We start from the raw sequence: 27859 nt of genomic DNA on the forward strand, positions 1-27859 counted from the left end.
GGAAATATGAAGCCTCAGATATGGACAGTAAAGGGTTAATCCAAAGGCCTCTCAAATTTGATCAATAGGTTTATAGTTCCATTAGAGTTGATAGGAGGCTGTTTAGGTAGCAACCACCAAATCACTAAAAGATGCATCTCCAGATGAACATAATCATAAAAGGTAAGCTGAACTTAAACGTCTTTATGCTTACATGGCATGAAAAATGTGGAAACCAAACTGCTTTTGTAAAATTTATTGATGAACTGTCAAAATAGCTACAATAACAAAGTCAGTGAATTGCTGAGTACATAAAGCCACGTGCTTCTCACCCAGCCTAATTAGTCCATTCACGAAAAATGGGCTGAATCTGACTGTTCGAATTCCAGCTGAAGCACTGTTGAAATGAAGTTATCATGGGCTGCCTTTCAAATGCGCCAAATATACCACAGGACCAAGTGCCCTCGTTTGCATCAGTCAAAATTAAAAACCTACCTGTGGTCAACACTTGTGATAAGTTGCAAACACAAGCCTGACCTTAAAGCTGTTTTCCTGAGAACATCACTAATATAGTGAAAACATTTGAAAGCATGTGGACAGAAATTCAAATTACACCTACATGTTCAGTTTCAAGAGTTAAACAGCAATCCAAAAATTAATAAATAAAGATACCTGAACTACAACTATAACCTAGGGACATTTATAACTCTGTGTGAAGCTACAATAAACTTACCTTCTACTCCTGGAGGCCAGACAGGAAGGGCCTGAAGACTCCACTTTTCTGCTTCAGCTGACGGTCACTCATTCATAAGAAAAGCAGCCTAACATGTCCTTACTCCAACTTTCAACCGTCAACTCTACAAGTGTTCACCAACAAATGTCACCCAAAAATCATATAGATTTTAAAATCTCTGAAAACTGCTAAATGTTTTCAAAGTGGGTATATACTGAGCTTTTCATATTGATGTTTTTGAGCACATTTAGTAGCTCAAAAGGCTTTTGCTCAGCAAGTTAGTGAAAAGTTGACCTAAATTGGAATACAATTTTTGGGTGAAGCTCCTGTTAACACATTAAAACATTACTTGGTTAATAACAAAATTTACAGCTTTTTGAAATTCTTGTCCCCATGTCTCTACTGAAATGAACCTGCACCAAATGCAAGTAAAATGCCCATGATGCCTCACTATCTTAGTGCTTAATATCATAAACGCTACTACTTTTAGCTAGAATACATACATATACAAGCTGATGTCCGGACAACTTGTCAAAAATTTGGAGTAATATTACATTCAATGTTAATCATAAGTCTTAAACGGGACATTTCTAGGGTACATCTAAAGCTCGTAATTGAGACAAAGGTTGGTACATTAACAATCAGTCATGTGTATGACAGTGACTACACTGTGTATATGCAAAGATCAAGCATGCTGTCCCCAAATACCTCACACCTACCATCACAATGCATTAAAAGCAGTCGGGTTGCATTCTGAACAGAGTTAAATTTTCAGGTGAAGTTCTTGTTAATAACATAACAGGATCTTCCATAAATTCTTGACATTTCCCTACTGAAATCACCAATTCCTAACACGGGTGCAATGTCCAAGTAAAAACGCCCATGTGTTACTATTTTGCTGCTTAATATCCAACTCAACTATCTGAAATATCATCACAGACCTTCCTCTAAAACAACATATGGGGCCTGATCAAAAATCTCATTAACATGTTACATTTCCACGTCCGTCACAAGCTTTTTACACGACATTTTCAGGGAACATCTGAAGTTCGTAATCAGAACAAAGAATGATACAGTAACAGCCTGTTTATGCATATACTCAGACACTGACATTAGTTACACTGTGTATATGCAAACATTAAAGTGGCTGTTAAACCAAATACCTCACTTCTACTATGACAGTGCATCAAAATTTCAAGTAGTTTAGTGTTGTCGAGGGAGTAAAATAAAATAAATAAATAAAAAGGGACAAAGAAAACACCACAAACAAAAAGAGGAATCGGTGCAATAAACTTTCATATCTGTCAAATGGAGTAAACCATCAGTTCACAGGTTACAGCTGGTGGCTCAGACGTCCAAAATTGCTTTCAATCAAGCTACTTCCAAAAAAAACCTGCACTGGAATGTACAAGAAAAGTGAGCTAACCTCTAAAAGCTCAACTAGAATCTTAAAATTAATAGTGCCAAAAAGGGGTTCTTTAGAGTGCCAAAGAACAACTACTGTTTGGTTCCTGAAGCTCCTTTCAATGGACCCCTTTAAAGAACCATTGAAATGAAAGGCTGTACTGGGGACCAAAGTGGTTCTTGATCTGTTTTTCCTCTATCTGCATCAGTCCATCGCAATAACGGGGTTAACCCTTAAACAGCCAACATAAAATTGTTCCAGCCAACATCAGAATGTTTAACCTTTCAGAATCTGTGTTTGCCTCAAATGTTTTATATCTGTTAAACCCCAGTCCAAAGAAGCCTTTCTGGCACATTTACAGTGTAATGTATTCATATTTTGTGCTTTAAAAAAACAAACAAACAAAACAAAAAAAAAACACTTCACAAAACATCACTGCTGAGCAGGTCCTGAATTCAAAGGCATCATGGCACAAGGGGGTCGTTTTTCCCCCTACACACTAAACGGCCCCAGCGCAAACCTAACTATTCTTACTGCAGTACTAATGCATCAAGGAACTCAAGAGTATGAACACATGGCAACCCCAGTAAACACTTTATTACAACACAGAGTCTATTTAATAAATCAAGGCATAGACACTTACAAACATTATGAAGAAGGTAAAGGGGGAAGGGATGAAACCAAAAGTTCCCTATAAAAACATGTTTAGCTGACAAATTACACGTTATAGCAGTCAGTTTTTGTATTCTGGTTGAGGATAGAGCAGGCAGGCTATTCTCTTCCGCTGAAAAGCTGAACATACTTTTTTTTTTCAAATTACACAAGTATCTCATCAAATAAAATGCAAAAAATAAAAAAGCTGTTGGGAATTAAGAGTGTGTATATGCATTTGCTTTCTTTTTACAGATCTGTCCTGGAGCACCGCGAAGCACAGGCCAAGTCTTGTCCTCCTGGTGATGGAGGGATGAAGGGTGCTGATGGACGAGTGCAAGGTGCTTGCGATGCTCCTCCTTCTCCTCCTCTTCGGTTTAGCTGAAAGGTGTCAAAACGGAGGGGGCAGTTTGGTTTGGGGGTCAAACCCAGAAACACACAGATGTTGTTTTCCCACTTACATACACACAGTCCCACATACATAAGCATACGACCAAAGGCATATCAAAACTACATTTACAACTAAAAACAAGTTAAAGCTCAAATACAATTAATCTAAGATCAAACAAGAATATTAAAGACACCACAACCCGCAATCACTACAAACAGGCCATTCTGAAGACAAGTACAGTCACAACTAAAGTGCAGACCTACACCATCTGCTGGTTGGTTCAAAACAGTATGAATTGCACAAGAAAAAAAATAAGTAAACATACACAGCTACTGTGCTTGAAAAGACCATAGTGGCAGAATATTTTGGGTTAGTCATATAAATAAAGATTTAAAATAACGACTACAAATCCCATGGCTTGAAGCCAGTGCCACTCAACAGTTGTGAAATATCTAATGTCAAGAGCCTGACAGACTTTATAGTTTATTATAAAAGTGTCCCCCCTTTTTTTAAATACATGGGGGAAACACTTTGAAACTGTATTTGTTTTTCACTGTTAACCAATCATTTAGATCATAGACATGGTGCTTAATAATTACAGATGGGGGTGACCCGGCACAATAGATTACAATTTATTATTAACCTAAGTTTTGAATGCAAACAGCAGGGGGCACTCTGACCACTTTTCAAAGTTTTCACATTTCCTGCAAGGCAGAGAATTTTAAATGCTTAACAAATTGTCACACAAAGCTAAATGAACTAGAACCAGCATTGCACACATCAACTAGATGACACTGTGGAAGGAAAACAGCATTAAAAGCATATTAAAGTCAGTAAGTAAATTTATGTGTTTAAAAGTTCCTCAATATTCCACAGACAGAACCATTACAATAATACAAATGCAATTATTGCTATATTTGGACGTGATTCTACATGTTCTAAAATCATATTAGCCCTTAGTCAGCAAAGTCACATGGAGTCAAATCAAATTGTAATATGAGAACACAAATTTCAGTAGTTTTGGTATTCATCAGTTTTCTCTGATTTGTCTGCACAATCAAAACTTCATCTGGTACGAGTGCATGAAAACTTGAGCATAATAATCGAACAACCTGAAAATAAAAAAAAAAAAAAAAAAAGGCCCAATTTGCAAACCAAAATATCATTTATAATATTAACAATAAAAAAAAGACCCAATAATACTAATTTATGCATATGGCAATGCAGTGGGTGCACTTATTTTACATTGGTATACACAGAGGCTACATCTACTCAACGTTCAATCTAAAGACATTAAACCAAGTATTTGTTTTGTAAATCTGACTTCGCCCAAAATAAAACAAATGCACAAACACTGATTCCACATCATAAGAATGTTTCATAAATCAGGTCCAGAGTAGTTCATGTGTCATTAAAGGTGGTCAAATCTGTGCCGTTTCATGCAACTTTGATAAATAAAGGCCAATGATCTTAAGGTGCTACTATTTTAGGACTTGACTAATAAGTAACAAAGCTTAAAGATGAAACAACCTTCCTGCCCACCTCTGCCCTTGAATACAGCGAGGGGTAAAACTGAGAATTAAGCACCTTAAAAGATAGTCAAAAAACCTACCCGACCAAACTTCATTGCAACAACTTGAAACTTCTCAATGTAGTTTTTTTGTAATACTGCCATTCCAAGATGTTTGCTAACAAGTTACCACCATATGAACCTTTCCATCTTTCCAGTGAGAGAAAGTGAAGTCTATGCCTTTTTATCAAGACCAACCTGCCTGCAATACCTGCCTCAACTACAGACGTTATGAGTAACTACTTTGAGTGTTTAAAAAGGTATAATCAATACATTTTACAGACAAACTACAAGTTGGCTAAAACCTACAAATTGAAGACGGAAAATGCTGAAGTTCACTATAAGATACTTTGTCCTAGGCGAAAGAATCTAAAAAAATGTTTGAAATGTCTTGATTATGCCCTTCACTGAATTAAATACTTCAGTCTTTATTCATCTTTCAATTCTTAAGTGTTTTACCCATACATTGTTAACGTGAAATCATGACATCTTTGAAATGTTTTAAGATGATGTGACAAAAAGTGAGAAGGCTAATGCTAGTGATCCATTTGACAGTAGAATAACAACATGAAAACCAGGGCTGAACAAATTACCTCCTCAGAACATCATTTTACAAGCAGCAATCTCGCCTTTATTCTGAGCAAAGATTTTCCCTTCAATAAGCGTCAGAGTGCAATTAGTTAAATAACAGTTTAATAGACTACAATAGACTTAAAAAAACAAAAAATCCAAATTTTGTGTACAAAAGTATGAAAACATTTAATCCAAAAAAATGGGTACTGTTAGATGTTCATACAACATGTAACTAAATTAATAATTTTAGATCAAGACACATTATCTTGTTAAAATTTAGTTGTTGGACAACTAAATGGGTTAATAATAAAAAACTGACTCTTTGCACAGTGTATACTTTTTTCCTGAAGTACTTTAATTAACCCAATATTTCCATTTACAGATGCTTCAGGAAAGGCAGAAACCTTTGCTTTGGTAAGCATTAAGGTTAATTTGTCCAACCCTGTAACATAATACTTAGAGAGAAAGAGGAAGGTAAATGATACTAGTGCAGCAAATGTAGTGTTAGTTCAGCTTCAGACAACAGAAACAAATGTCCTTGCTACAGTGTAAATGTGAAATTTATATTCAAATCTAGCTCCACAAAAACAAACAAAAAAAAAAAAAAAAGAAAGAAAAACAAACCTATGAGAATGAAGTAATGGGATTACTGCTAAACAGTAAGAAAGGGAAGGAAAAAAAAAAAAAAACTAGTTCAGATTACACAAAGAGGCAACTGGATTTAGATTTCATAATTGAAACTTCTTTAAGAACCAAGGCCAAGGTCTACACAAGAAAAACTAAATTTTTTTAATTTTGCAATCCTTATTGAAACCAGCTGGGTACAATTAAACTACTTTAATATTGTCCTCCAAATGCACTAGTTATTTTAAGTTACATTCAATTGTATAAATATTGTTAAAATATCATTAAATATTATATAAATACAGTACTGTGCGAAAGTTTTAGGCAACTAAGTAAATTTTTCAACAATTTACCTCAGCGGTGAGTTTATCGCAATATACAGTCATATTTATAATACAAATAAACAATAAAAAATAAGAATTTATTGGGTGCATATTGTTCCTTGATACCTTCACAGCTGCCACAGAGAGTTGTTAATATCAACTTACATAATGAGCACAATATACTGAAGCACTGATTGGTCAAACCAGGAGTTGCTTTTTAACTACATATAATACTGGGCTTCCTCGAGGAGAGGCTGGGAAATGGTTAAACACACACACATCCAGAAAATCACCATTTATATTTATATTCACTATCAATTAATATTCAATATTTGAAAACACAAATTTGTAAACACTTCTCAGCAAATAAACACAATACACAAATAGATTTTGAAAGTGTGTCTTGGGTGCCTAAGTCTTTCACACAGTACTGTATATAAAAGTAAAATTACGAGCACAATTTTAAAGCAATTCAACTGCAAGTCATAATTCAAGTGAGTTTACATTACAACAGTAAAAGATGCTGCAAAACAATGTATCCACTATGTTGACAGCACCGAAATTCACTAACTTAAGACCTAAACACATAATTCATCACATGATTTACAGTCAAATGGAAGGAGAAGATGCTAAACCTTTAATATGTAGCACACTAACGCATTCCAAAACTTCAAATTAACCTTCAGGATCACAGTTTGCATGTATATACCATCTATTAACAAGTGTTAATAGTAACAACTATTAATAAGTGAAATCACTACTTTGTAAGCACAACTGACAGCACTGAAACTCACTGACATTTGTTTAACATTTAAAAATACATACTTCATGACAGACATTAAATGTTCGGTGCATATTCAATTTTGCATCACCGTTACTGTCAAACATCCCCAACTCATACACTTGACTCCATTTACTTAAGAACTTTGGAATAAATAATATTTCATGCATGTTGAAATTTGTTATTTTATAAAACTTCCTGATATTTAAACTTGACCTGCCATCATAGATAGCATAGGCTCGATGGGAACATGTAATATCCCAAAATTTTCTTTCTGCACATGGCTAGAAAATATACAACTTCCAAAATTGACACTGTTGTAATGACAAATTTAATTACATGCTAAAATTGGTAAATTACTTCATTAACGATTCAACCTTCATATGCTAAAGGTATTCCAACTATCCTAATTTAGTCCATCATAAACACAACTTTGGCTAACCATGGGGCAGATTCATCAAACACTAGTGGCAGCGCTATGCATGGGAAAGAAACAAAGCACTGTCATCTAGCAACTTCTAGAATTTATAAGCACTTTCTAAAAGGATAATGCATGATGCAGCTTGTGGGCATGGAGATGTAAAACCTTTTAAAACACAGCTATGCACTGTGTATGCAACTTTGAGCATCAGGACACTGGATGGACTATCCATTAAGCTTATTTATTAAACAGGTAACGTTGGCAATTTAGTAATGAAAAAAATCAATAAAATTAACAACAAACAAATGATGGAAAATTAAGTGTAGCATTTACTCTTTCATGGAAACCACAGCCAAACCTAGGCATGCGGGTGCAGTCTATCAGAAAGAAACGGGTGGGAATGGGGGTGAGGCTCATGCTACGAACATCCCCACACTCAAATGATTTATTTTTGGAAGGGGGTTCGATTCTCTGCAGTGCCATCTTCCACACTCATACAAAATATGTAAAACGACTGAAGCTCTGCTCAAGCTGGATCAGATTTACATGAAAAACTGCTGTAATTGAGTGATCTTAATACAGTACAAATCTGCAATTTCTGGAGTTTTAACAGGTCTGCTAGGTTCTGAAGCAAAATACCTTCTATATATTGCTGAACTTTGCTCCCTCTGCAGCCTTGTTCAAATCAATTTCACAATGCAAGAACAAATCCAGATAATACAGTGCTCACCCCCCCCCCCCTTTCTATGACCTGAAGACAAGACCACAGAATGAATGGAGCATGACTACACTGAATTCCTTAATCCCCTAGTATAGGACTACTGAAATCCAAAATATTGTAGGAAATGGCAGAATTACAGGGAGAAGTAGTTACAATTTCCAAAGTCTCACAAGGTAATGCATTTTCTGTCTTGAAGGGCAGCTTTTTATATGATGAATGAACACACGAACTAGCCTAATCCTAGTCTAGATTAGCCTCAATGCATTATGATTCTCTGGAAGTGTGGCACCTTTGCATACTGCTGACGAAAACATCCACACAATGTTTCATGCCTGTCCATTTGGGGCAAATTACACAGCTCCTTTATCCCATCTAAAATAGTCAAACACATTACTGCTCCTCCTCTGGTAAATCTAATCCAGCTCAAGCAGGTCTTTATTCTCTCTAAAATATAAATGATTAAAAACTAACGTTCTCATAAGATTAAATGGTACTTCACATGCATGTGAAAACGGGAGTTCATCAGATGAATAATGAAAATAAATACTGTAAAAAAAAATGTATTTCTGCAGCAGCAGTGCATATGCTTAGTAAATCTGCCCCTCTAGCTAAAACTTAGCTTTTTTTTAAACATCTACTCCAGAAAAGGCCTCTCTCTCTCAATACACTGCAATTGGTACTGAGGCAATTTGTCATGGTTGGTATGCTAACAGTTACATCAAGCTAGATACAAGCAATACTTGACACAGGGGAGAAAACATTTAAGATACTCCATCTTTCAGCAATAATGGAATCAGATAATTTTATGTTAAATACAGAAGAGAGCATCAGCAGCAAAATATTCAACCACACTTTTCTCTGAATCTCACTCTCAATGTATATTAAAGCATTCTAAAGAGGACTACAGCAGGCAAAAAATGAAAAAAGAAAAAAATGCAAGTAACCTGAAGTTTACACACAAATGTTTTCATCCCATATAGCAATTCCACACTATTCACAGTTGAACATGAGAATTATGAGAACGTTTTAGTGCCTGGAAATACAATGTGCATTTATTAATTATTTTTAACATTATTGCCCCACTTTTTCTTTCACACCAATATTCATAAAACCATAAAGTTCTAGGTGTCTGGTTATATCAATATTTAGGATGCAAGTTGCTCAAATTAATTTGAGTCAATTCTATTTTATTCTATTAGATACTTGTGAAGTTAATAATGCAAATGGGGTGGAATTGCCATACTATCACTTTGAAACTTATTCAAAAAACTGAAATATACTACAAAAATTTGGCGATTTCTCTCATTTCTCAATTCTCTTTTGAAAAATGGACCTGATAAAATATAAAGAAAGCTGACTCAAGATTTATGGCCAGGAATGCTCTCCTTTTTATGAACTATTTCTCAAATTTCTCAACATTTGAAAAATCCCAATGAGATTTTAACTAGTGCAGTGCATCATCAGCCCCACAAAAAAACAATCACAAAAACACATCTTCTAAATGCATATTATGAAATACTTAAATTTGTCAGTTGTACAGAATGGCTGGGAATAAATACATGAAGGCCCAAAGCAGTTAAAAAAAATATCTAGTTTATACACAAGTGGCTGATCTGTTTAGAAAAATTTGGGGAAAAAAAAGTTTCAAAAAATGGAAGAAGACCCAAGCAGCAGAATTTCAAATGTGCCAGAAAAATAAACCATTCAAACATCAACTCATAACCATAATGCTAATCTAGTAATTACACTCACATACAGAATATCACAACAGAAATGGCATCAATAGCACAAAGAGCTAACGTTATGTACCGAGGAGGACTTGACTAATACAAACTTCAGTAGTGGTGCAATGAGGCATGCAAAAATTCTATACGTGAACGTTTCTATAATTTACTATCAACTAAATAACTAACAAATTCAGTTTACACATTAAATTTCAAAGTTTCTAAGACTTCTCATGCCTCTTTGAGACTATAATGCTATTCTGAGGCACTTCTTGCCTCCTTTTTAACAGCAATATAAATGCTAAATTTGTCTTGATGGGCAAGAAGTCCAGCAAGTAATTTGGAAAAAACTAATTCCAAAAACAAATTTGAAAGAATAGTGACTTTTTACAGCCACAGAAATTTGGTTAGAAAACACTGGAACTGCACAAAAACACTGTCAGCACATCTTAATTCATTATTTAGGCCTTACATTAACACTCAAGTCAATTTTTTTTTAAAAATAGTATAAACTAACCAGTGACACCTTTTTTCCAATGTTCAGAATGATGTCCAATCTAAAAGACATAATTAATGCCATTTTCATGACATCAAATTTTTTAATTTTCAAAAGCATTTTAGGTCCCAGAATCCAAAAAACATTGCACCATATTCTCTGTAACACAACAGATTTGCTTGAACAAATCTAACACTTACTGAAAATGGGACTCAAACACAACAAATCAAATATTTGAATTAATTGGTTTCAACTCAGGGAGCTATGGTGTTCAGTTTGGAATGACAAGGAAGTAGAGAAATTTGATAGCAAATCAACATAAAACATTACTTAAAAAAATAAAAAATAAAAAAATAAAAAAAGGGGGAAGGAATCAGTATGTGTATGTTTGTATAGTATCAGAAGAGTCTTACCTTTACATACATACATATCTGGTATTTTCCTGGGAATTCTTGGTGCCCTGGCTCTATTTGAGATCTCAACTTCTTTTGGTTCAATAGAAAAGAGAAATACAAATGACAAGACAGACAAAACATACACACCTTTCCTCTCCTTTTAACGGTGGCGGTATTCCCTCTCTCTGTCGCGGTCTCTCTCGCGATCACGGTCTCTCTCACGGTGGCGGTCACGCTCACGGCTGCGCTCGCGGTAATAGTCCTCGTGCCGATCACGGCTGCGAGACTTGTGACGGCGGCTTTTCTCACGAGAACGGCTGTGGTCTCTCTCCCGGGAACGCTCTCGTCTGCTAAGAAAAAAACAATAAAAATGGAGTTCTCTATTTATTTCTTTTACACACAACACAAAGAACGGCAGTTTATATCAAACTCCCGCTGTATTAGTGTAATGTGACAAACATTAAATTTGCATGATACTTTTTTTTTTTTTTTTTTTTTAAATGACGCCCCAGCTGCCCTCCATCTTTATATTGTGTAAACATTTCATGAGGAACGGACCAGAAAAAAAATATGCTTTGTTAAGTACACCCCCCCCCCCCCCAATTCTCCTATAAAGGCACACTGGGAATGCCTTTCAAATAAGACACTGTAAATTAGAAGCAAGAAGTAATTTTTGCAAAAGTGCCAGCTCAATATTTGACTTCATGGTAGTTTAACCTGAATGAATTAATAAATCTCAAACAGGTACCCAATCAGAAATCTCTTAATTCTTTGAGCAAGACACCAAAATTTAAGTGAACACCAAAAATATTTATGTATGTGTGTGTTTGTATGTGTATTTTTATGTTTTAAGTACTTTTTTTTAAATATAGAGCATCAATTTAAAATATGAAATCTCACAACACACTTCAGTAATAATCCATTGGTACCAAATGACTCTCTGAACAAAAAATTGACAAACAATAAAAGGTTACTTCACAGATTACAACAAATTTAAATACTATTTTAGCAGATAATATGCCGTGATTTACCTGGAAGCAGAGCCGTAGGATTTGGACTCAATGCCATGCAGGCAGTCTTGCAGGGAGCTGATGAGAACTTTGCAGCGGTCATCAGCTGACACTTTCGACTGCTTGATTAATGAAATGGCAGTCACCAGAGTTTCAATAGCACTGCCGTAATCCGCTGCAACACACAAATTAAGAAATTAACCACAGAGAATAGTGAAAAGGTTTAAACACACACCAGGGTATCTGCATGTATCAACACATTTAAATTATAGCTGTGCATTTGTAGAGCTACTTTTTTAAAACCGTTTTGAGCCACTTGTTACACCATTAAAGCAAAAGTTAAAATTAGATGGGTCTTGATGGGGGAGAAATCCATCAAGTTTTACTACATTTCTCTTCTCATTTTAGGGGAAATTGGCATTTTTCCAACTATCTGTAAATCCCTGACTTCATTTAGCCAGCAGGTAGCTATAATATTCCTTTATACTAGTTGTAGCTCTTTCATCAGTACGTCTGTCTTTCAGAAAATGTAATACATCGGACAGCATCTTGGAGCTAAATCCCAAACAAGAGGTTCCTTTGTGGATCGTCAGAAAAGATTCCACAACACAAGCTGATATGTAGAGACGCTTGAGACTGCAGAAAATACCCTGAACAAATTCCTAAAAGAAATTAGTAATTTTAAGCCCTCTCATTTAAGGCCTTAATTGCTCAAAAATGATTTCATGCTTTTTCCATTCTCTCCAATGAACTGCAGACATCCTGTAGATTACATGGGAGATAAGCATACAAGTACCTGCACTGGCATCTGAAACAGCCCTTGATATAGCACTGCTGGAAATTGCTCTGTTCCGGTTCATTATCTCCTCAAACTCTGCCTCACTCAGTGGGGCCCGAGCTGCATCCATATCCCTGTATAGGAAGTAAACGCCATTAAATTATAATAAACACAAAATCAAAAAACTGCTCTACAATCTAAATACAGAGCCCTCAGTGTGTATGACAGAGTCTCTCTTTTATGTACTTTAACAGTGAAGCAATGTTTGAAGGGTCATGCCAGGACACTTAAAACTGGCATTTCGTCTATTCTGGATCTTCAGTGCTGCTATACAAAGGCGAAGTTCAGCTCCAGAAGTCAACTGTCTTACCTGTGCTCTGTCTTAACATTGCACATTGCTGAATGACTGGGAAATACCCATCAATTACACATTATTTATAATGAGAAACGCGTGTTCAAAACAGGAACTTTATGTGCACTGGACAGAAAAAAAAAAAAGAATAAACAGAAGAATCAGAACTGAGCTGAGGCAGGCTGTCAGTTAACTGAGGTAATGCTGCTTTAGCTCATTTGAGAACAACATTAAATTTTTAAAAAGACAAAGGAAAACTTCAGACAACAAATATGACTTGGCTGATGGACTCCATTTTAAGTCATAGGGAATACTGGGGAAAAAAAATCAAATTAAGAATCATTCACCGAAAAGTATTTTAGAGAAGCAGAAGTGTCTTTTCTATGAAACAGCTCTTAATTTTTTAGCACCATCATTTGTAAGAATGCAGGGAAAATACAATACTAACTAGTCACTAACCTGGATAATTGGGTAATTCTTATTGACTGAGAGGAGAAAGATTTCTTTACCTGCCGGGGCCGTAATCTCCTCTGTCATATGGAGGCGGGCGTCCGTACGGGTCATTTGGAGGCGGGCCTCTGCTGTCTGATGAGGGCATGTTATTGTTCCCCGGTGGAGGGAAGAAGGCAGGGTTGACATGGGGGGCTGGGGGTGGGCCACCAGGAGGAGGGCCGCGCATATGAGGGGGAGGGGCCAATGCCAGAGGTGGACCAATAGGACCAGGTGGGCGGGGAGGGAATGGGCCAGGAGGGGGTGGGCCTTGTTGTGGTGGGGGTGGACCTGGAGGAGGACCATAGCCTGGTGGAGGTGGGCCAGGGGGCATGGGACCCATTGGGGGTTGACCAAACTGACCAGAGAACATGACAGGCGGAGGAGGGCGGTCGCCTCTGTTGGGAGGGCCGGAGAGGGGCGGGGGAAGACCTTGACCAGGGGGTGGGGGACCAGGGGGGCATGGCAGACCTGGCGGTCCAGGTGGTGGTCGAGGGGGGCCTTGCATACCTCCTGAGTAACAAAAAACATTAATAAAGACCATTACATATTAGACCATTACTGAAGAACTAGATAAAAAGCCAATTTCATCTATATGCATCCAATTAATATAGAGTTGTGACAATAGAAAAAACTAGCAGGTTTTATGACAGCAAGTGTAGCACACAATAATTGATAAACATCCCACATAAAAAAAATGAAAATACTAATAAATCTGTGAGTGTTCGTATAGTTAAGATACAAAAATTGTACAGCTTAATTAATGTCCTTTTATTCATACAAACATTTACACTAAGGATCTTTAGACTTAAAAATACTTCACAGCCACACATGTTGAGAACAATTCACTGAAAGGTTTTTAGGGAAGCAGATGTTTTTTCTATGGTATAGCTTTTAAAAACTATTATTGCCACTTATTTTTACAAATGCAGGCAAAATATAATGTTAACCTAGATCACATTTAAACAAGAATGAAAACAAAAGAATTGAAACTTTTGAATTGGGACATTAAAAAAGTATTTTTTGATACACCATGTAACACTAATACAAATGTACCTTGGGCTCCCATCATTGTGTCTGTTTATAAACCAAGAATCCAACCTAACACAATCCCTAAATCCATCACATATAGGTGAATAAAGTCACTTATTACCTGGAAAGTTTGGCAGGGGTGCTCCAGGTCCAACAGGTCCAGGTAACCGGTCCCCGCCAGGGCCCGCAGGACCTGGAAAACGCCCTCGACCCCTGCCCAGGGGGAAGCCACCACGGGGCCCCACACCTGGAGGCCCGGCCTTACCCTCTCCCGACATCTGCCCTGACTGAGTACCTGCAGGAGGGAAGAAGGGAGGAGAAAAAGTTACTTATCAACTGTAGAGGGATGCTTCTGACATCAGACATGTCTCGGCTAATTGGCTATATTTCGGGTAAGGTGGGAACTAGGGATTTAATTTTAGAGTAAGAAAGGGCTCTGGGGTTTTTAGCCAAGTAAGTGCTTTAAGAATGATCGACTGCTTTGTCGAAACTCCTCACTCTTTCGTGACTGCAGCTCAAACTGGCTGAGTGACTGTTTGTTGCAGGGAGTTACAATTGGGTTCTGTCCATGCAGCTCTCGCTTAGATAGCAGGTCCAGCAGCTTCCTGGAGGAGGCATCCGAACCCACACAGACCAGCGCAAACCTGCAAAACAATGCAACACGCACTAAGAAAAACAGCCTTAACTATCATCGTAGCTTTTTCTGCAAACACATTCAACAACACTAATTAAAAAAGGAAAAGTCCTGTCCAAATAGTTATTCTATTTCTGAATTTGTAGAAATTGTACAATGCATCATACAAAAATAAATACATGAAATGAAATTAAATTTCATAATTGTTTTTCTACCAAATTACCTGTCCTTTGTGTGTGTTTTGTCTTTGGCTGTTTGGCTGAATGTTTACGTTACTCATCCGTGTAGGAGAGCAGGTTCAGCCCAGAGGTTTGCACAGAGAAGCAGGCCTGTAATGATTTGTGTCAGGAATGTAATTGGGTCTCTCTGGCGCTGCGTGTATTAGGTAATAAGATCCGTTCGGTCATCGCTGCTCTGATGATGTGTTCATCACGGAAGCTCATATCATGATTATAAAAACACGACTAAACATGCAGCCGTAGCCCAAAGTGAGAATTACTAAAAAGGAATGTCTATTCTACAACTGCACAGGCTTAAGATCCAAGTTATCTAACTAACTACGAAATCTTTTTTAGAGCATTAGGGTCACTTACGGAGCAGGTTCACCTACCCTTTAGACTGGCCGTTAGCCCTGTTCTCAAAAAACTTGATCTCCAGCACATCATTAATGCCTATGGAGCGAATGGCCTCTGTTAGATCTTCATCTGTGGTCCACTGGAAAGGGGAGGAAAAAAACAATGTTTTGCTTCTGTAGTTTAATTTAAAGTGTGCCATAAAGTTCACATAATCTACACAGACAAGTGGACAGCCTGGTATACATCATAGGAAATGTAGGGGCGATGTTGGCTCTATTTTAGAGTGTTTTTTTTTTTTAAACAATATAAGCCATATCAAGCCCTACAACAAGCAAATCTGATTCTGCTTGTTTGATTGGTTGATGTCAAACACTGATCTTTTGTCCTTCTGCTTTGTAGTTGGAATGAAAACTTATAACCACACTGGCCCTTTGCAGATAAGACTGGACAGCCAAGCGCTATATTTATCATATGCCCCGCACTGTCATTGTAACAGACTGTAGCACACTACACAGTGCAGGGGGCCATATGGCATGTATTGTTTCGTTTAAAATGTGTTCTTTGATGCTCTACCTACAGTATAACATCACGTTTTTAAATGAAGCTCATGTTTTATGATTCACAAGGCCACTGCAGCACTAAACTGAACATACATTTCAAAATGACAAGATACAAACCCAGGTGAGGTTGCCGATGTAAAGTGCGATCCTTTTGCCTGTGTAAGTGTAGACAACATTTGATGGAGGCCCTTTGCTTCCCTCAGAGCCCCCTGGGGCTGGGAGGTTGTCCAGATAATCTCTGTCCTCAGGAGCATCTCCGTTATTGGCAGATGGCGAGATGACATCATCATACAGGTCTATCTGTTCATGCACAGGGTAATCTGCTTCCTATCAAACAAGACAAATATTATAAACATGTAAACATAATTATAAATTATGAATGCTCCTTCACGTCAGCTCATTTTACTAACAGTCTTTTAGTCTTATCATTGCTCAGTAAGGGGGTTGATGTTGCAAAATTATTAACATTAAACGCTGAAACTTCAATACAAAAACTATTTTTCTGAGAAAAATGAACAAAATGCATCAGCATAACAGCAGAGCTACATTTAATAAAATTATTTGTTATACCATAGATAACCTGGGTTTTAACCTAAAAAGTCCAGGTTATCTGGCAGCCTTAAAATTTTGATTTTATTAACAAAACAGGACAAGACAGACTTATGTTAACTTACTTTCAGGGCTTGACTTCAAAGCAATTTTAGATCTTACTCAAGTTAGAACTTTTCTGCAGTAGCTGTGCAAAGATCCTCAAGATTTGCAAAAAAATTAAAGAACAGTAATTGTAATTTTATGTATATCTGGAAAAAAACAATCATACTACACAGAAAATTCAGTTTTAGGCCCTTAAGGAAATTAAATTTATATTAAATGCACAAATGCATGAGAGACTTTTGTTGTTCCACAAGTTTGCAGAATAGGTTTGAACTCTAGGCCAATACTGCCAGCAGACCCTGCGTTTACCTATGAATGCACAACCACCCAGATGCGCATTAAATATACACTGAGTGCTCAAATACATGAGCTTCTGCAAATTATTCTGCAAAAGATGCATGTAGACATATTTGCACCAAAACACAGAAAAGGGATTTACTGGTCAGCACAGCTCCAAAATCTGAAATACTATATTTCTATTTTTACATTAAACTCAACAGCATTACTAAATAGCTTGCTAAGATCCCGGCTCACTGTGCGCAGTACACCATTAAACCACGTGCAGCGCAGCTCTAAGCCAGTCCGTGTGACTTGTTCTAGCATGAGTCTAGTAAGTGTGTCAACATGCCTGTCTGACGCTCACTGTTGCCTTTTCTTATTATTATTACTACAACCAACACAACTCAGAAAAGAAGACACGTATGACACCCACACATGACCACAGAAGCACAAGTACATTTTTCTGTCTTTACTCTGAGTCAGTGCAGGCTGAAACGGCGCCCTCTGCCCCGGGGGCAAACTGCATCTGCAAACACAGAGCCCTGCAGCAGGAGGGCAAGTCTGAATCCACAGCATGTATGTGGTGCAATGAGCTGTTTAAAAGCACAACGACTCCTTCCTCCGTTTTCTCAATGCATTATATATGTAACTTCCAAGTGGTTTAAATTTGATCAGACTTTGAAAAGCAACGCTCCACAGATCGATCTGAACTCAGAGTTACACGGAGGGCTTCTGCGCCCTAAATCACGCCCATCGATACTGGGAAAGATCGGAAAAGTCATTCTCCAAAACACCAGCCCTTTCCCTCAACAAGCTCAGATAAATGATCAGCCGTGCGCAGACAATGTTCCTCTGAAATAACCCGAGTCACGCAGACGCTGTCGGTGAAGAGTGTGTGTGGGGTGTGAAGGCGTCTGGTAGATGAGGATTTGAGAGAAGCGCTTTATGCATCTGCAGCTTGGCGCTGAACTGATCAGAAAACAAAACCAAACGTTTTCGTCGTGTACGTTATGAAATCTTCAGTTTTTTTTTTCAGCAAAGGCCTTGGAAAACGCACGAGTTCAAGCTGTGAAATTACGACTCAGATACAGCCACTGAAATAGAGAGAGACCACACACGGCTCATCGGGCCTCACGACACGGCACGACCTGCCACTTTATGTAGTTAAACACGAGCTGGAGTTTGGTTCTCTTCTCTTAATCGGATCAAAACACACTTTATACACACACACACACACACACACACACACACACACACACACACACACACAGAGACAGACACACACAGACGCACACACACACACCCTGCAGCACAAACAATGGGGCGCGCGCGCACGCGCACGCCTCCTCCATCACGCATTAACGACAAATTATATCAAAACTCACTACACCCGCACAAAACCACTGCCAACGAGCAGCCATCCGCAGAGCCGGGCTGCCCGACTGATTATCTACCGCTTACAGGTTAAAACAGTCGCCGTGTTGTTTCCCTGTGCGCGAGCAGCTGCTGTTAGCTTTAGCCGTTAGCCACAAAAACACAGCGGCTTCTCTGCGGCGAGCGGCCCGTCAAACTCGGAATAACGGAGCCGAAGTCTGCCCGCCGCCCCAGGCCGTGTGAGAGCGCGGCGATGGAGAGAGAGCTGTGCGAGAGTTCTGCCGTTTACCTGGTTAAACTCTTCCTCCACATCCGCGTAAATATCGATGTGATCCACACCGTCCGCCATTTCGCTCCAACAGCAGCACGAGAGCGGCGCGCGGGCACGCGCTTCAAAATAAGAGCGCGAGTGAACGACGCCGTCCTCGTGAGCGCGGCGGGTTAATTGGGCCGCCGTGCGGACGAGGCGCGCTGTAGTGCGTGACTTGCCGAGTTGTGCAGTGCTCTGCGGCGCAGCCTTGTGCTCATCGGCCCGCGGGAATTCATGACTTTGTGTCCTTTTTGTGCTTTTGTCCGTCAGAGTTTTCTCGCTACAACACCCGGCATGACGCCAACACGCAGTGCAGCCACCGAGAACCCCCACCAGCCACGACCACCGATGAGGCTAACGCGTGTTCAGCTTCCTAACAGTAACTTCAGCACGTTTATATTCGGCTTCCTTCTCTGAAGGCCAACTAGCAGAAAAGGACAACCCGTTCACCCTAAAGTGTCCAGCCAGGCCAGCTGTTTTCCATACGTTCGTTAAGGCTTCAGGGTACATCATAAGGGGGGCAAGGGGGGCAAGGGGGGCAAGGGGGCAGGGTAAAAAAGGAAAATCTCACACTAGACATCACTTTGAAACACCACTAGTAGAGGATTAGGCATATTTACGACAGATGTGGTGAGGGTTACATAGTTTTTTATTTACTCTAAACAAATAAAGGACACGTTAATGCCCGTGTCTGATATGGCATATGTCTTTTGGTCAGTGTGTTCTCTGACCTTGTCTGAGCACAAATGTTTAAATCAAACCATATGTCTAAAAAAATGAGTTTTTATGACTTACTCCAGATGGCCAGACGTGTGTGGACACTCCTGATTACTGAGCTCAGGTGTTTGTCACATCCATTGCTACTGGGTGTACAAAATAATCAAGCACATAGCCTTGCAGTCTGCATAATCAAACACTGACGCTGGAATAGGTGATACTGAAGACCTCGGTTACTTTAAAGGTGGCACTGTTGGAGGATTTCAAGCCCCCATGAGCAAGCCAGAGGCGACGATGGCGAGGAGAAACTCCCTAGGAGCAGGAGGAAGAAACCTTGAGAGGAACCAAGACTCAGAAGGGGAACCCATGGTCCACACCGAAGAGCAAACGTTGATAGTATTATAGTACCAAGTGGGAAAAACAGGTGGGCACTGGTTAATTTGACAGGTTTATGATTAGCAGCAGCAGCATCTGATGGTGAGGATTGCACAGTGTTGTACAGCAAGAAGCTCAGTGGTGGTCAAGCCGGTCCAGAAGGCTGGTGAGCAGTGGCACCCGATCAAGGCAGAAGAGGCAGCAGCATCAGACGCACAGGATGGGCAGCTGATCAACTCAGCAAAGAAAGAAAAAAACACACACAGTCAGTTCTGTAAAGAGTGGCTGACCACAGATTACAGTATAACAGAGCAGCAGAGACTCCGGCAGGTCTAGATCTGACCAGGAAGACTAATCACCAAGGCTTGACTATACAAGTGAGTTTTTAGTCTAGACCTTAAGACTGAGGCTGAGTCTGAGTCCCGAACATTAACAGGAAGATTATTCCAGAGCTGGGGGGCTTTGTATGAGAAAGCTCTCCACCCTGATGTAACTTTATTGATTCTAGGTACCAGTAGTGAGCAGCACCTTGTGATCTAAGTAGGTGTGATGGTTCATAGTGGGAGAGAAGTTCACTCAGGTACTGAGGAGCGAGTCCATTTAGAGCTTTATAGGTCAATAAAATAATTTTATAATCAATGCGAAATTTAACTGGTAGCCAGTGCAGGGCTGATAAAACTGGGCTGATATGGTCAAATCTTCTGGTTCTTGTGAGAGTCTGGCTGTAGTGTTCTGGACTAGCTGAAGCTTGTTGAGGCTTTTGCTGGAACATCCAAACAGCAGGGCATTACAGTGCCAACATTAAAGTGTGGGTGAAGAGAGATAATGGTCTGGGGCTGCTTGGGCTCAGCCCCTTAGTTCCAGTGAATGGTAACGTTAATGCTAAAGCACAGACAGATGTTTTAGAATGTTATATGCTTCTAATTTTTTTGGTAACACTTTGGGGAAGGCCCTTTCTTTTTCCAGCATGGCTTTGCCCCATGCACAAAGTGAGCTCCATAAAGACATGGTTTGACAAGTTTGGTGTAGAAGAACTCCAGTGGCTTGCACAGAGCCCTGACCTTAACCCCCCTGAACACCTTTGGATTGGATTGAACTGGAACGTCAGTTGTGAGCCAAGCCTTCCCGTCTAACATCAGTGCCTGACCTCACAAATGCTCTTTTGACTGAATGAGCACAAATTCCCACAGACACACTCCAAAATGTTGCAGAAATCCTTTCCAAAAAGAGTGGAGGCTGTTGTAGCTGCAAAGAGGGTGCAACCCCATATTAAGGCCCTTGGTTTAGGAATGGGATGTCCACCAAGCTCATATGGGTGTGATGTATACATGACCACACACTTCTGTCCATAGTAGGTCATGTTACACTGGGTCTTTTGGTCCTATAACACCGATAATTTACAAAGCAATGCAAAATGTAAGTTTGACTGTTAGTAAGGGGGTGAAAATGACACGCATGTAATGAATATTATTAGACGCTTGGCGTAACTATAGAAAGCCTAATTGCTTTAGAGCAAGTTAAGCTAGGGAGTGAATTCCTGAGGCCTCATTTATAAAAGGTTTATATAGACAACTTTGATCTAAAAACGATATTATATGAAAATTCACATTTCAGTAATGATTACAAAATGTTAGATCGATTTGAAAATATGTGTAGAACAATTCCAAGTTTCAACCTGACGTAGAAAAAATTCATAGCATGAGTGCCAGGGATTACAGAGTGTGATTTGTAAACATTATATTTTTGTAAATCATTTGAAGGACAATGCTGAGAATTGTTGAGAAGAGATAAATTACCTTTAATGTACCTTTTTAAATGAGGCGTTTTGGTTATTTTATTTAATTTAAATAATGACGAGGCTTTTATTTTGAAGGCCGGCGTTTGGGCTCTTGCGGCAGGTTGGCTGTGGTAAAGACATGATGAAGTGAACCCTTCTCTGTGCTTCATGGCCGTTTCATACTTTCGCACTGCTCAGTTAACAGCTGCAGACGTGTTTTCGTAAACTAATCCGAACTTAATATATTTTCTGTATATACTATGTTTAAGAGGATGGCTGAGTTTGGTCCAGATTCAGGAGGACGTGTGAAGGTAAAGCAGCATTACCTGATCGTGCTATTAGCTAGCTTAGCGTTAGCTGTCTGCAGTTAGCAGACTTGTTTTACTGTTTATACTTACACACTATTAATCCTGCGAGAATTGGTAAATAATTTTTAAAATACTTTATCGACCAAACGGTGTAAATGAACGGCGCTGCAGCTGCAGGTTGGACGGTTGTGCTGTTATCTCTGTAGCTGTAGGATATCATCAGTGCTCGGAGTGTCTGTAAACATTCAGTCAGGAGGACAGATAACGCACAACAACAAGCTTGTAATCTACAACGCTTAAAGAGTAAAGCTGCTTAATTTTTTTCCCATTCATCTGCAGGGAGTGACGATCGTGAAGCCCATTGTGTTTGGAAACATTGCCCGGTATTTTGGTAAGAAGAGAGAAGAGGATGGTCATACTCACCAGTGGACGGTCTATGTGAAACCTTATAGGAATGAGGTACCTACTGTAATACAGTAGATCTGTATGGATGTGGAAATAGGTGTAGGTGTTTTTATATGTGTATGGATGTGGATATAGGTGTAGGTGTCACCAAAATTTTGGTGGCCAAGAATGACTCTGTTACAAGTATACAAATACTGAGCCAAACAAGATTGCATATAAAAAAATAAAAAAAATCTCAATTTAATTTCTTTACAGTGACACGATGCCTTTATCACTACGCTCTGAACTATAAAGATGCTTTCACTGTCTTTCAGTATGAATGGCATTTAGCATTAGATATGCTCTGATATGGGAATTGTGGGCTGTCAATATCCAATATTTTCTATCTCTCACTGTTGATCTGGTGTTGTTTATAAGTTGTAGTCTCTGAGATGAAATCTTACTAGAATCACAGAGCAGTATAACATTTATTTCTGTAGGGTTACAAATGCAGTTCAATGAATAAAATACAGGTATGTAGTGCAGTCACCTGGCATCGCCCAAACTTCTGGCACACCAAAAATACGAATATGTCATCAGGTTTCGGTGTAATATGTCAAATCTAAGTATCTGTCCTTTGGTGTTCTGTTTTTATGTAATCATCTGCTGATACCAGTCTGACTCCAGTATCGCTGTGCTTCCCTGATCCCGGATTTGTGTAGCATTAAGAAAAGATCTGAACTGAATGTCTTTATGAACTCACTTTGAACTCTAAATGTAATTACAGTAATTCTAGTGTACTTGAGCTAAACATGAATACGAAGTTGTAAAGATCTCATTACAGACGCATTGGTAATAAGCTGTACAGTAGGACATGCAGAAAATACAGGATATTAAAATGTGATTTAATTAGCTTTTCTGTAAATTTAGGGTCTCCTAGATTAAGTTCCTCATACTTTTGTCCATGAGCTCTTGGGCCAAATTACATTTTCATTAAAGAAATATTTACTTGGCTTTTTTTTTTTTAAGAAGCGTCACAGTTCGGAAATATGTACGGTCGTATGCAGAAGTGTGAACAACCGTGTTTTGTTGATTTTATAGCTGAGGATGTGCTAACACATTCTTTATACACAATGAAATTAAATGTGGCATTCCTCTGCAGATTTCTGGGCATAATTTCTGTTTGTTGAGTTTAACACATTGGAAATAAACAAAACTTTCTGCAAAAATGTGCCAGAATTTCTTTACAAACCACAGAAATCATGCATAAAAATGTGTGGAAGTTTGTTCTCTGTAGAGGACATGTTAATATTTTCACTTACAAAATCAACATAACATGCAATTTGACCAAGCGCGCCCAAACTTTTGCATGTGACTGTTAATGTGTATAAAAAAAATTACTGATCAACAGAAGTATTTATTTATTTGTTTGTTTGTTTATTTATTTATTATTAATGCATTTTGACGTGTTAAAAGAAGTAATGTATTAACTACATTTCATCCAAAATATGCTTCATAAAATGCATGAACTCCTTGCATTTAGCCACAGCTGTATATATTAAAATGCATTATGGCTAATAAAATAGTTGCTATCACTTATGCTAAAAATGTGAACATCCTTAAACTCACTGCCAGAGCCTGAACGTGCAGAAATACCCACATATAAAGATCATTATGATATAATATTTAATGCAATCTTAAAACTAAGAAATTAACTGTATTTGTTGTTGTGGCTGCCATAAGAGGGAGTATTGAAACTTTGTGATTTGTTATTATGTGAGGTACATGTATTATTCATGCATGACTTGAAAACAAAGTGAATTAGAGTTCATTGTATTAGTTACTAAATCAGTCCAGAAAGAAATGCAAACCAAAACCTGTTTGGATTCATTCTCAGGACATGTCTGCTTATGTCAAGAAGATCCAGTTCAAACTTCACGAGAGTTATGGAAATCCATTAAGAGGTATGATGATTATGTAGCTGTGCTCTAGATTTAGTCTTAAGTTTTATGTTTCTAATTTTCATGATTTTAAATGTCAGCCTGGGCTGGATGAATATCTACAGCATATTTGCCGTATCTCTTAGCTTCATTAATTAATTTATTTTTGGTATTTCACATTTTATGCACACATTGAAAGTTCCTCATGTGGGCAGTTTGGGTATCATTGGGTAAATTAGGGTTGTTTTTTTTTTTTTGTTTTGTTTTTTTGGTGAACCTTCCCTTCAAGTCCTGGCTCTATTTCTGTAGTACAGTCAGTAATATTGAGCTGACTGATCCGTGATCTGACCTGTTTCAGTGGTCACCAAACCGCCGTATGAGATAACCGAGACTGGCTGGGGAGAGTTTGAGATCATTATAAAAATCTTCTTTATTGACCCAAATGAGAGGCCGGTGAGTGGCAGATCTTTCCTTTTTATACTACTCAAATAAATGTTCAACATTATGTGAGTATTTGAAGAAGACGGAGGAAGACTGGTCAGAGTTTTGAGTGTTTTCTCTCCCAGGTCACCCTGTATCACTTGCTGAAGCTGTTCCAGTCAGACTCTAGTGCCATGCCCAAGAAGACAGTTGTCTCTGAGTTTTATGATGAGATGGTAACAGTAACTTTACACACTGACTAATACTGTCTCTACCGTCTCTCACTACTGCTCAAATGTTTGAAATATTCCATAAAATAAAACCAAAGACGTTCTAATAAAATTAATATCCAGAATGAAGTTTTAATAAAATGTATATGCAGAATGAATATCTGATCACATTAATGCAATATCAATATCAATAATTAAATCATAGTTAGCAAGTACAAGACAATGAATGATGTAAAAATAAATTAGCCAGGAATGAAAGCATGATAAAATTACAATAAATGATTATACACCGATCAGGCGTAGCATTATGACCTCCTTTAGGACAAGAGCTCCAGCAGCACTGCTGTGTCTTATCCACTCAGACCAGCACAACACACACTAACATACAACCACCATGTCAGTGTTACTGCAGGGGTGAGGATGAGCCGCCACCCAAATAGTCCCTGCTCTCTGAGGGTCCATGGGGTCCTGGCCACTGAAGAACAGGGTACTAGAGTATCAGAGAAACAGATGGACTACAGTCTGTAACTGTAGAACTACAAAGTGCAGCTATACAGTAAGTGGAGCTGATAAAATGGACAATGAGCATAGAAACAAGGAGGTGGTCATAATGTTGTGCCTGATTGGTGTATATGCTTGAAATATAACTAGTGGGTTATTTATCATTTAATAAATTAGTTTTGTTCCTGAAGTTGAGTTGGAATATTTCATGAAACATGTCAAATATGTAATTCTATATTGTTGCACAAGTAATTGTATAGAAAACAAGTTACATGATAAGTGATTCCAAACTTTTGAGTAGTAGTGCATGTCGGTCATTTTCACTTTGTTGTGTTATGATCAGAAAGCTAGATTTAAAGACCCTTTTTTTGTGCTGCTATAGATTTTCCAGGATCCCACAGCAATGATGCAGCAGCTCCTGAACACCACCAGGCAACTCACACTGGGGGCCTACAAACACGAGACGGAGTGTGAGTGAAGTGCATACCACCCATTCTATTTTCCTTGATATGAGCCCGAACTTGACAGTTTGAAGCTAGTGTGTGATGGCATGGACATGCAGTTAGCACCATGCTGATTGGCAGGGTTTCATTTCCATTGCGTTTTAGCTACAAACTTCAGACATCAAACTTGATCTTGGTTGATTGCCTCTATTCTGGGGAGATGAGGGGAATATGCTTATTTCACTGAACTATCACTTTAATACAGAGTCCTAGACTGATTAATGCTGAAAAATCCCACCGTGAGCATTTCAGCAGCATGCTGGCTATGTGATCTTGAGAAATGTGTGTTTGTGTGTGTTCAGTTGCGGAGCTAGAGGTGCGGACGCGAGAGAAGCTGGAAGCAGCGAAGAAGAAAACAAGCATGGAGATTACGGAGCTGAAGGAGAAGCTAAAAGCGTCCAGAGAAAACATCAACTTCTTGAAAGAAGAGATACGCAAATTAGAGGAGGAAGACCAGATTAAGGAACACTGAGGATACACAAACGCACAGTGTGGCAGAAGTGGAGGACGTTTGTCCTGGATGGAGTGAACTCATGTTTTCCATTCAGTTCAAGTATATAATTGTTTTTTTTTTTTGTTTGTTTTTTTTTTCTTTTCTTTTAAATAACTGTTTCTACAGTGGACACTTTTTGTATCAAAAAAGAAAGCGTCTTTGTCTTCTCAGTTGCATCATCCCAACTTCACTTTGTACTGTGGTGCGTGTTAGAGATGTATATGAGAATCACAGCATTCTGTGTAAAGGGGCTTTCCATGGTTTTTCAAAAATATATTTTGAGCTGCCTTATTCAGTGGTTGAGACATAAACATGTGCAGACGTGGTTTATTGTGAAATAGTGTAAAGAAACTTACTGACCCAGATTTCTTTACAGTGGTGGTGGTGGTGAGTCTACAGTACAATGTACTGTCCAAAACAAACAGGGAAGTATGGTTTTTATATGTAACGTTGATGATAAAATAGTAAATCTGAAGTAATACTAATTGCTTTGGGCACTTTTTATTTTACCATAAAATGTCCTGCATGTATCTCTCCACCATGAATGTATTTTAAAAATATCTTTTGAGCCAAAATGTTCAAATCTAAAGAATAGGAGTGCATTCATAAATACTTGATAGAAATAAATAAATAAGTAAATAGCTTTCTGTGAGAGAGTTTTTAGCAACATGAAGCTTTTCAGGTGTCTGGTTCTTTTCACCACCACCACCAGTGTGAACAATTCTGGCTCAGTAGGTTTCTCTGGAGCAAAGCATTTCATATCAGACCGCTCTGAATGACTTTAGACACTTGGCCGCTTAATTAAACTGAAATTTGCAATTGTAATTCTCCTTTAAGGGAATTCCCCAGAATTTCCTTTTTGCGATAATCTCTATCTGTTGCACATGTAACATGTGGTTTATTACCACAGACAATAATTTCAGCAGGTTTCCCTGAAGAGAAACCCCACTGACTCAACATACTCTTATGATAGAAGCCAATAGGCCGTGGCTGAACTATTCATATGAATATGAAGTACATAACTGTATATCTCGAAACTCCAGCCCATTTGCTAGTGATGTGTTCAATAGGTTGCTCTACTACACCTTTGCAATTTAGCTTGGCAAATACGCAAATTTAACTACCACTGGGACTATTGATTACATTGCAAAGTCAGAGTAATCAGACTGGTGTGAAAAGACAGAAACAAACGTTTGGTTTTGAACGTACTGGCAAGCTTTTTTTTTCTAGCTCTAGTTCCTAGCTGGGTAAAAAATAAATGGGTGTTTTTAACTATTTTGGTGATATTTTAGCTTCTTGTTGAATAGAAAGCTGTTTTAACAATAATAAAGTGTTTTTATACAGTTTTTTTTTCCTGTTTTTCACAACAGCTGACTC

At 38.4% G+C, this 27859-nt stretch overlaps 2 protein-coding genes across 3 annotated transcripts; one reads left to right on the forward strand and one right to left on the reverse strand.

Annotated features, from left to right (window-relative positions):
• Nucleotides 1-220: 220 nt before the first annotated feature.
• On the reverse strand, nucleotides 221-18953 carry cpsf6 (cleavage and polyadenylation specific factor 6). 2 transcript variants are annotated; one of them, XM_017683145.2, is made up of 10 exons: nucleotides 18814-18953; nucleotides 16335-16544; nucleotides 15693-15796; nucleotides 14947-15092; nucleotides 14570-14743; nucleotides 13437-13929; nucleotides 12594-12709; nucleotides 11819-11972; nucleotides 10935-11134; nucleotides 221-3149 (listed from the first exon to the last, which is right to left on the reverse strand). In XM_017683145.2, exons 1-9 carry the CDS (start codon nucleotides 18871-18873, stop codon nucleotides 10948-10950), a joined length of 1644 nt encoding a protein of 547 aa, XP_017538634.1. In that variant the 5' UTR covers nucleotides 18874-18953; the 3' UTR covers nucleotides 221-3149; nucleotides 10935-10947. The 2 variants fall into 2 exon arrangements, with proteins under 2 accessions (XP_017538634.1, XP_017538633.1); XM_017683144.2 differs by having other exon boundaries at nucleotides 10935-11137.
• Nucleotides 18954-21963: 3010 nt separating this feature from the next.
• Nucleotides 21964-27826, forward strand: yeats4 (YEATS domain containing 4). The gene is made up of 7 exons (XM_017683154.1): nucleotides 21964-22014; nucleotides 22351-22470; nucleotides 24293-24359; nucleotides 24694-24788; nucleotides 24902-24991; nucleotides 25869-25956; nucleotides 26292-27826. Exons 1-7 carry the CDS (start codon nucleotides 21964-21966, stop codon nucleotides 26459-26461), a joined length of 681 nt encoding a protein of 226 aa, XP_017538643.1. The 3' UTR covers nucleotides 26462-27826.
• The last annotated feature ends 33 nt before the right edge of the window (nucleotides 27827-27859 follow it).

Source organism: Pygocentrus nattereri, chromosome 1 (assembly GCF_015220715.1).
Source record: "Pygocentrus nattereri isolate fPygNat1 chromosome 1, fPygNat1.pri, whole genome shotgun sequence".
Taxonomy (NCBI): Eukaryota; Metazoa; Chordata; class Actinopteri; order Characiformes; family Serrasalmidae; genus Pygocentrus; species Pygocentrus nattereri.

Bases quoted from the DNA above. Each gene is read 5' to 3' on its own strand.
- yeats4 (XM_017683154.1), top strand. From the start codon at position 21,964: ATGTTTAAGAGGATGGCTGAGTTTGGTCCAGATTCAGGAGGACGTGTG. The intron at 22,015-22,350 runs GTAAAGCAGCAT...ATTCATCTGCAG, and splicing joins ATTCAGGAGGACGTGTGAAG to GGAGTGACGATCGTGAAGCC. The intron at 24,992-25,868 runs GTAACAGTAACT...GTGCTGCTATAG, and splicing joins CTGAGTTTTATGATGAGATG to ATTTTCCAGGATCCCACAGC.
- cpsf6 (XM_017683144.2), bottom strand. From the start codon at position 18,873: ATGGCGGACGGTGTGGATCACATCGATATTTACGCGGATGTGGAGGAA. The intron at 16,545-18,813 runs GTAAACGGCAGA...CTTGTTTGATAG, and splicing joins TGGAGGAAGAGTTTAACCAG to GAAGCAGATTACCCTGTGCA. The intron at 15,797-16,334 runs GTTTGTATCTTG...TCCCCTTTCCAG, and splicing joins ACATCGGCAACCTCACCTGG to TGGACCACAGATGAAGATCT.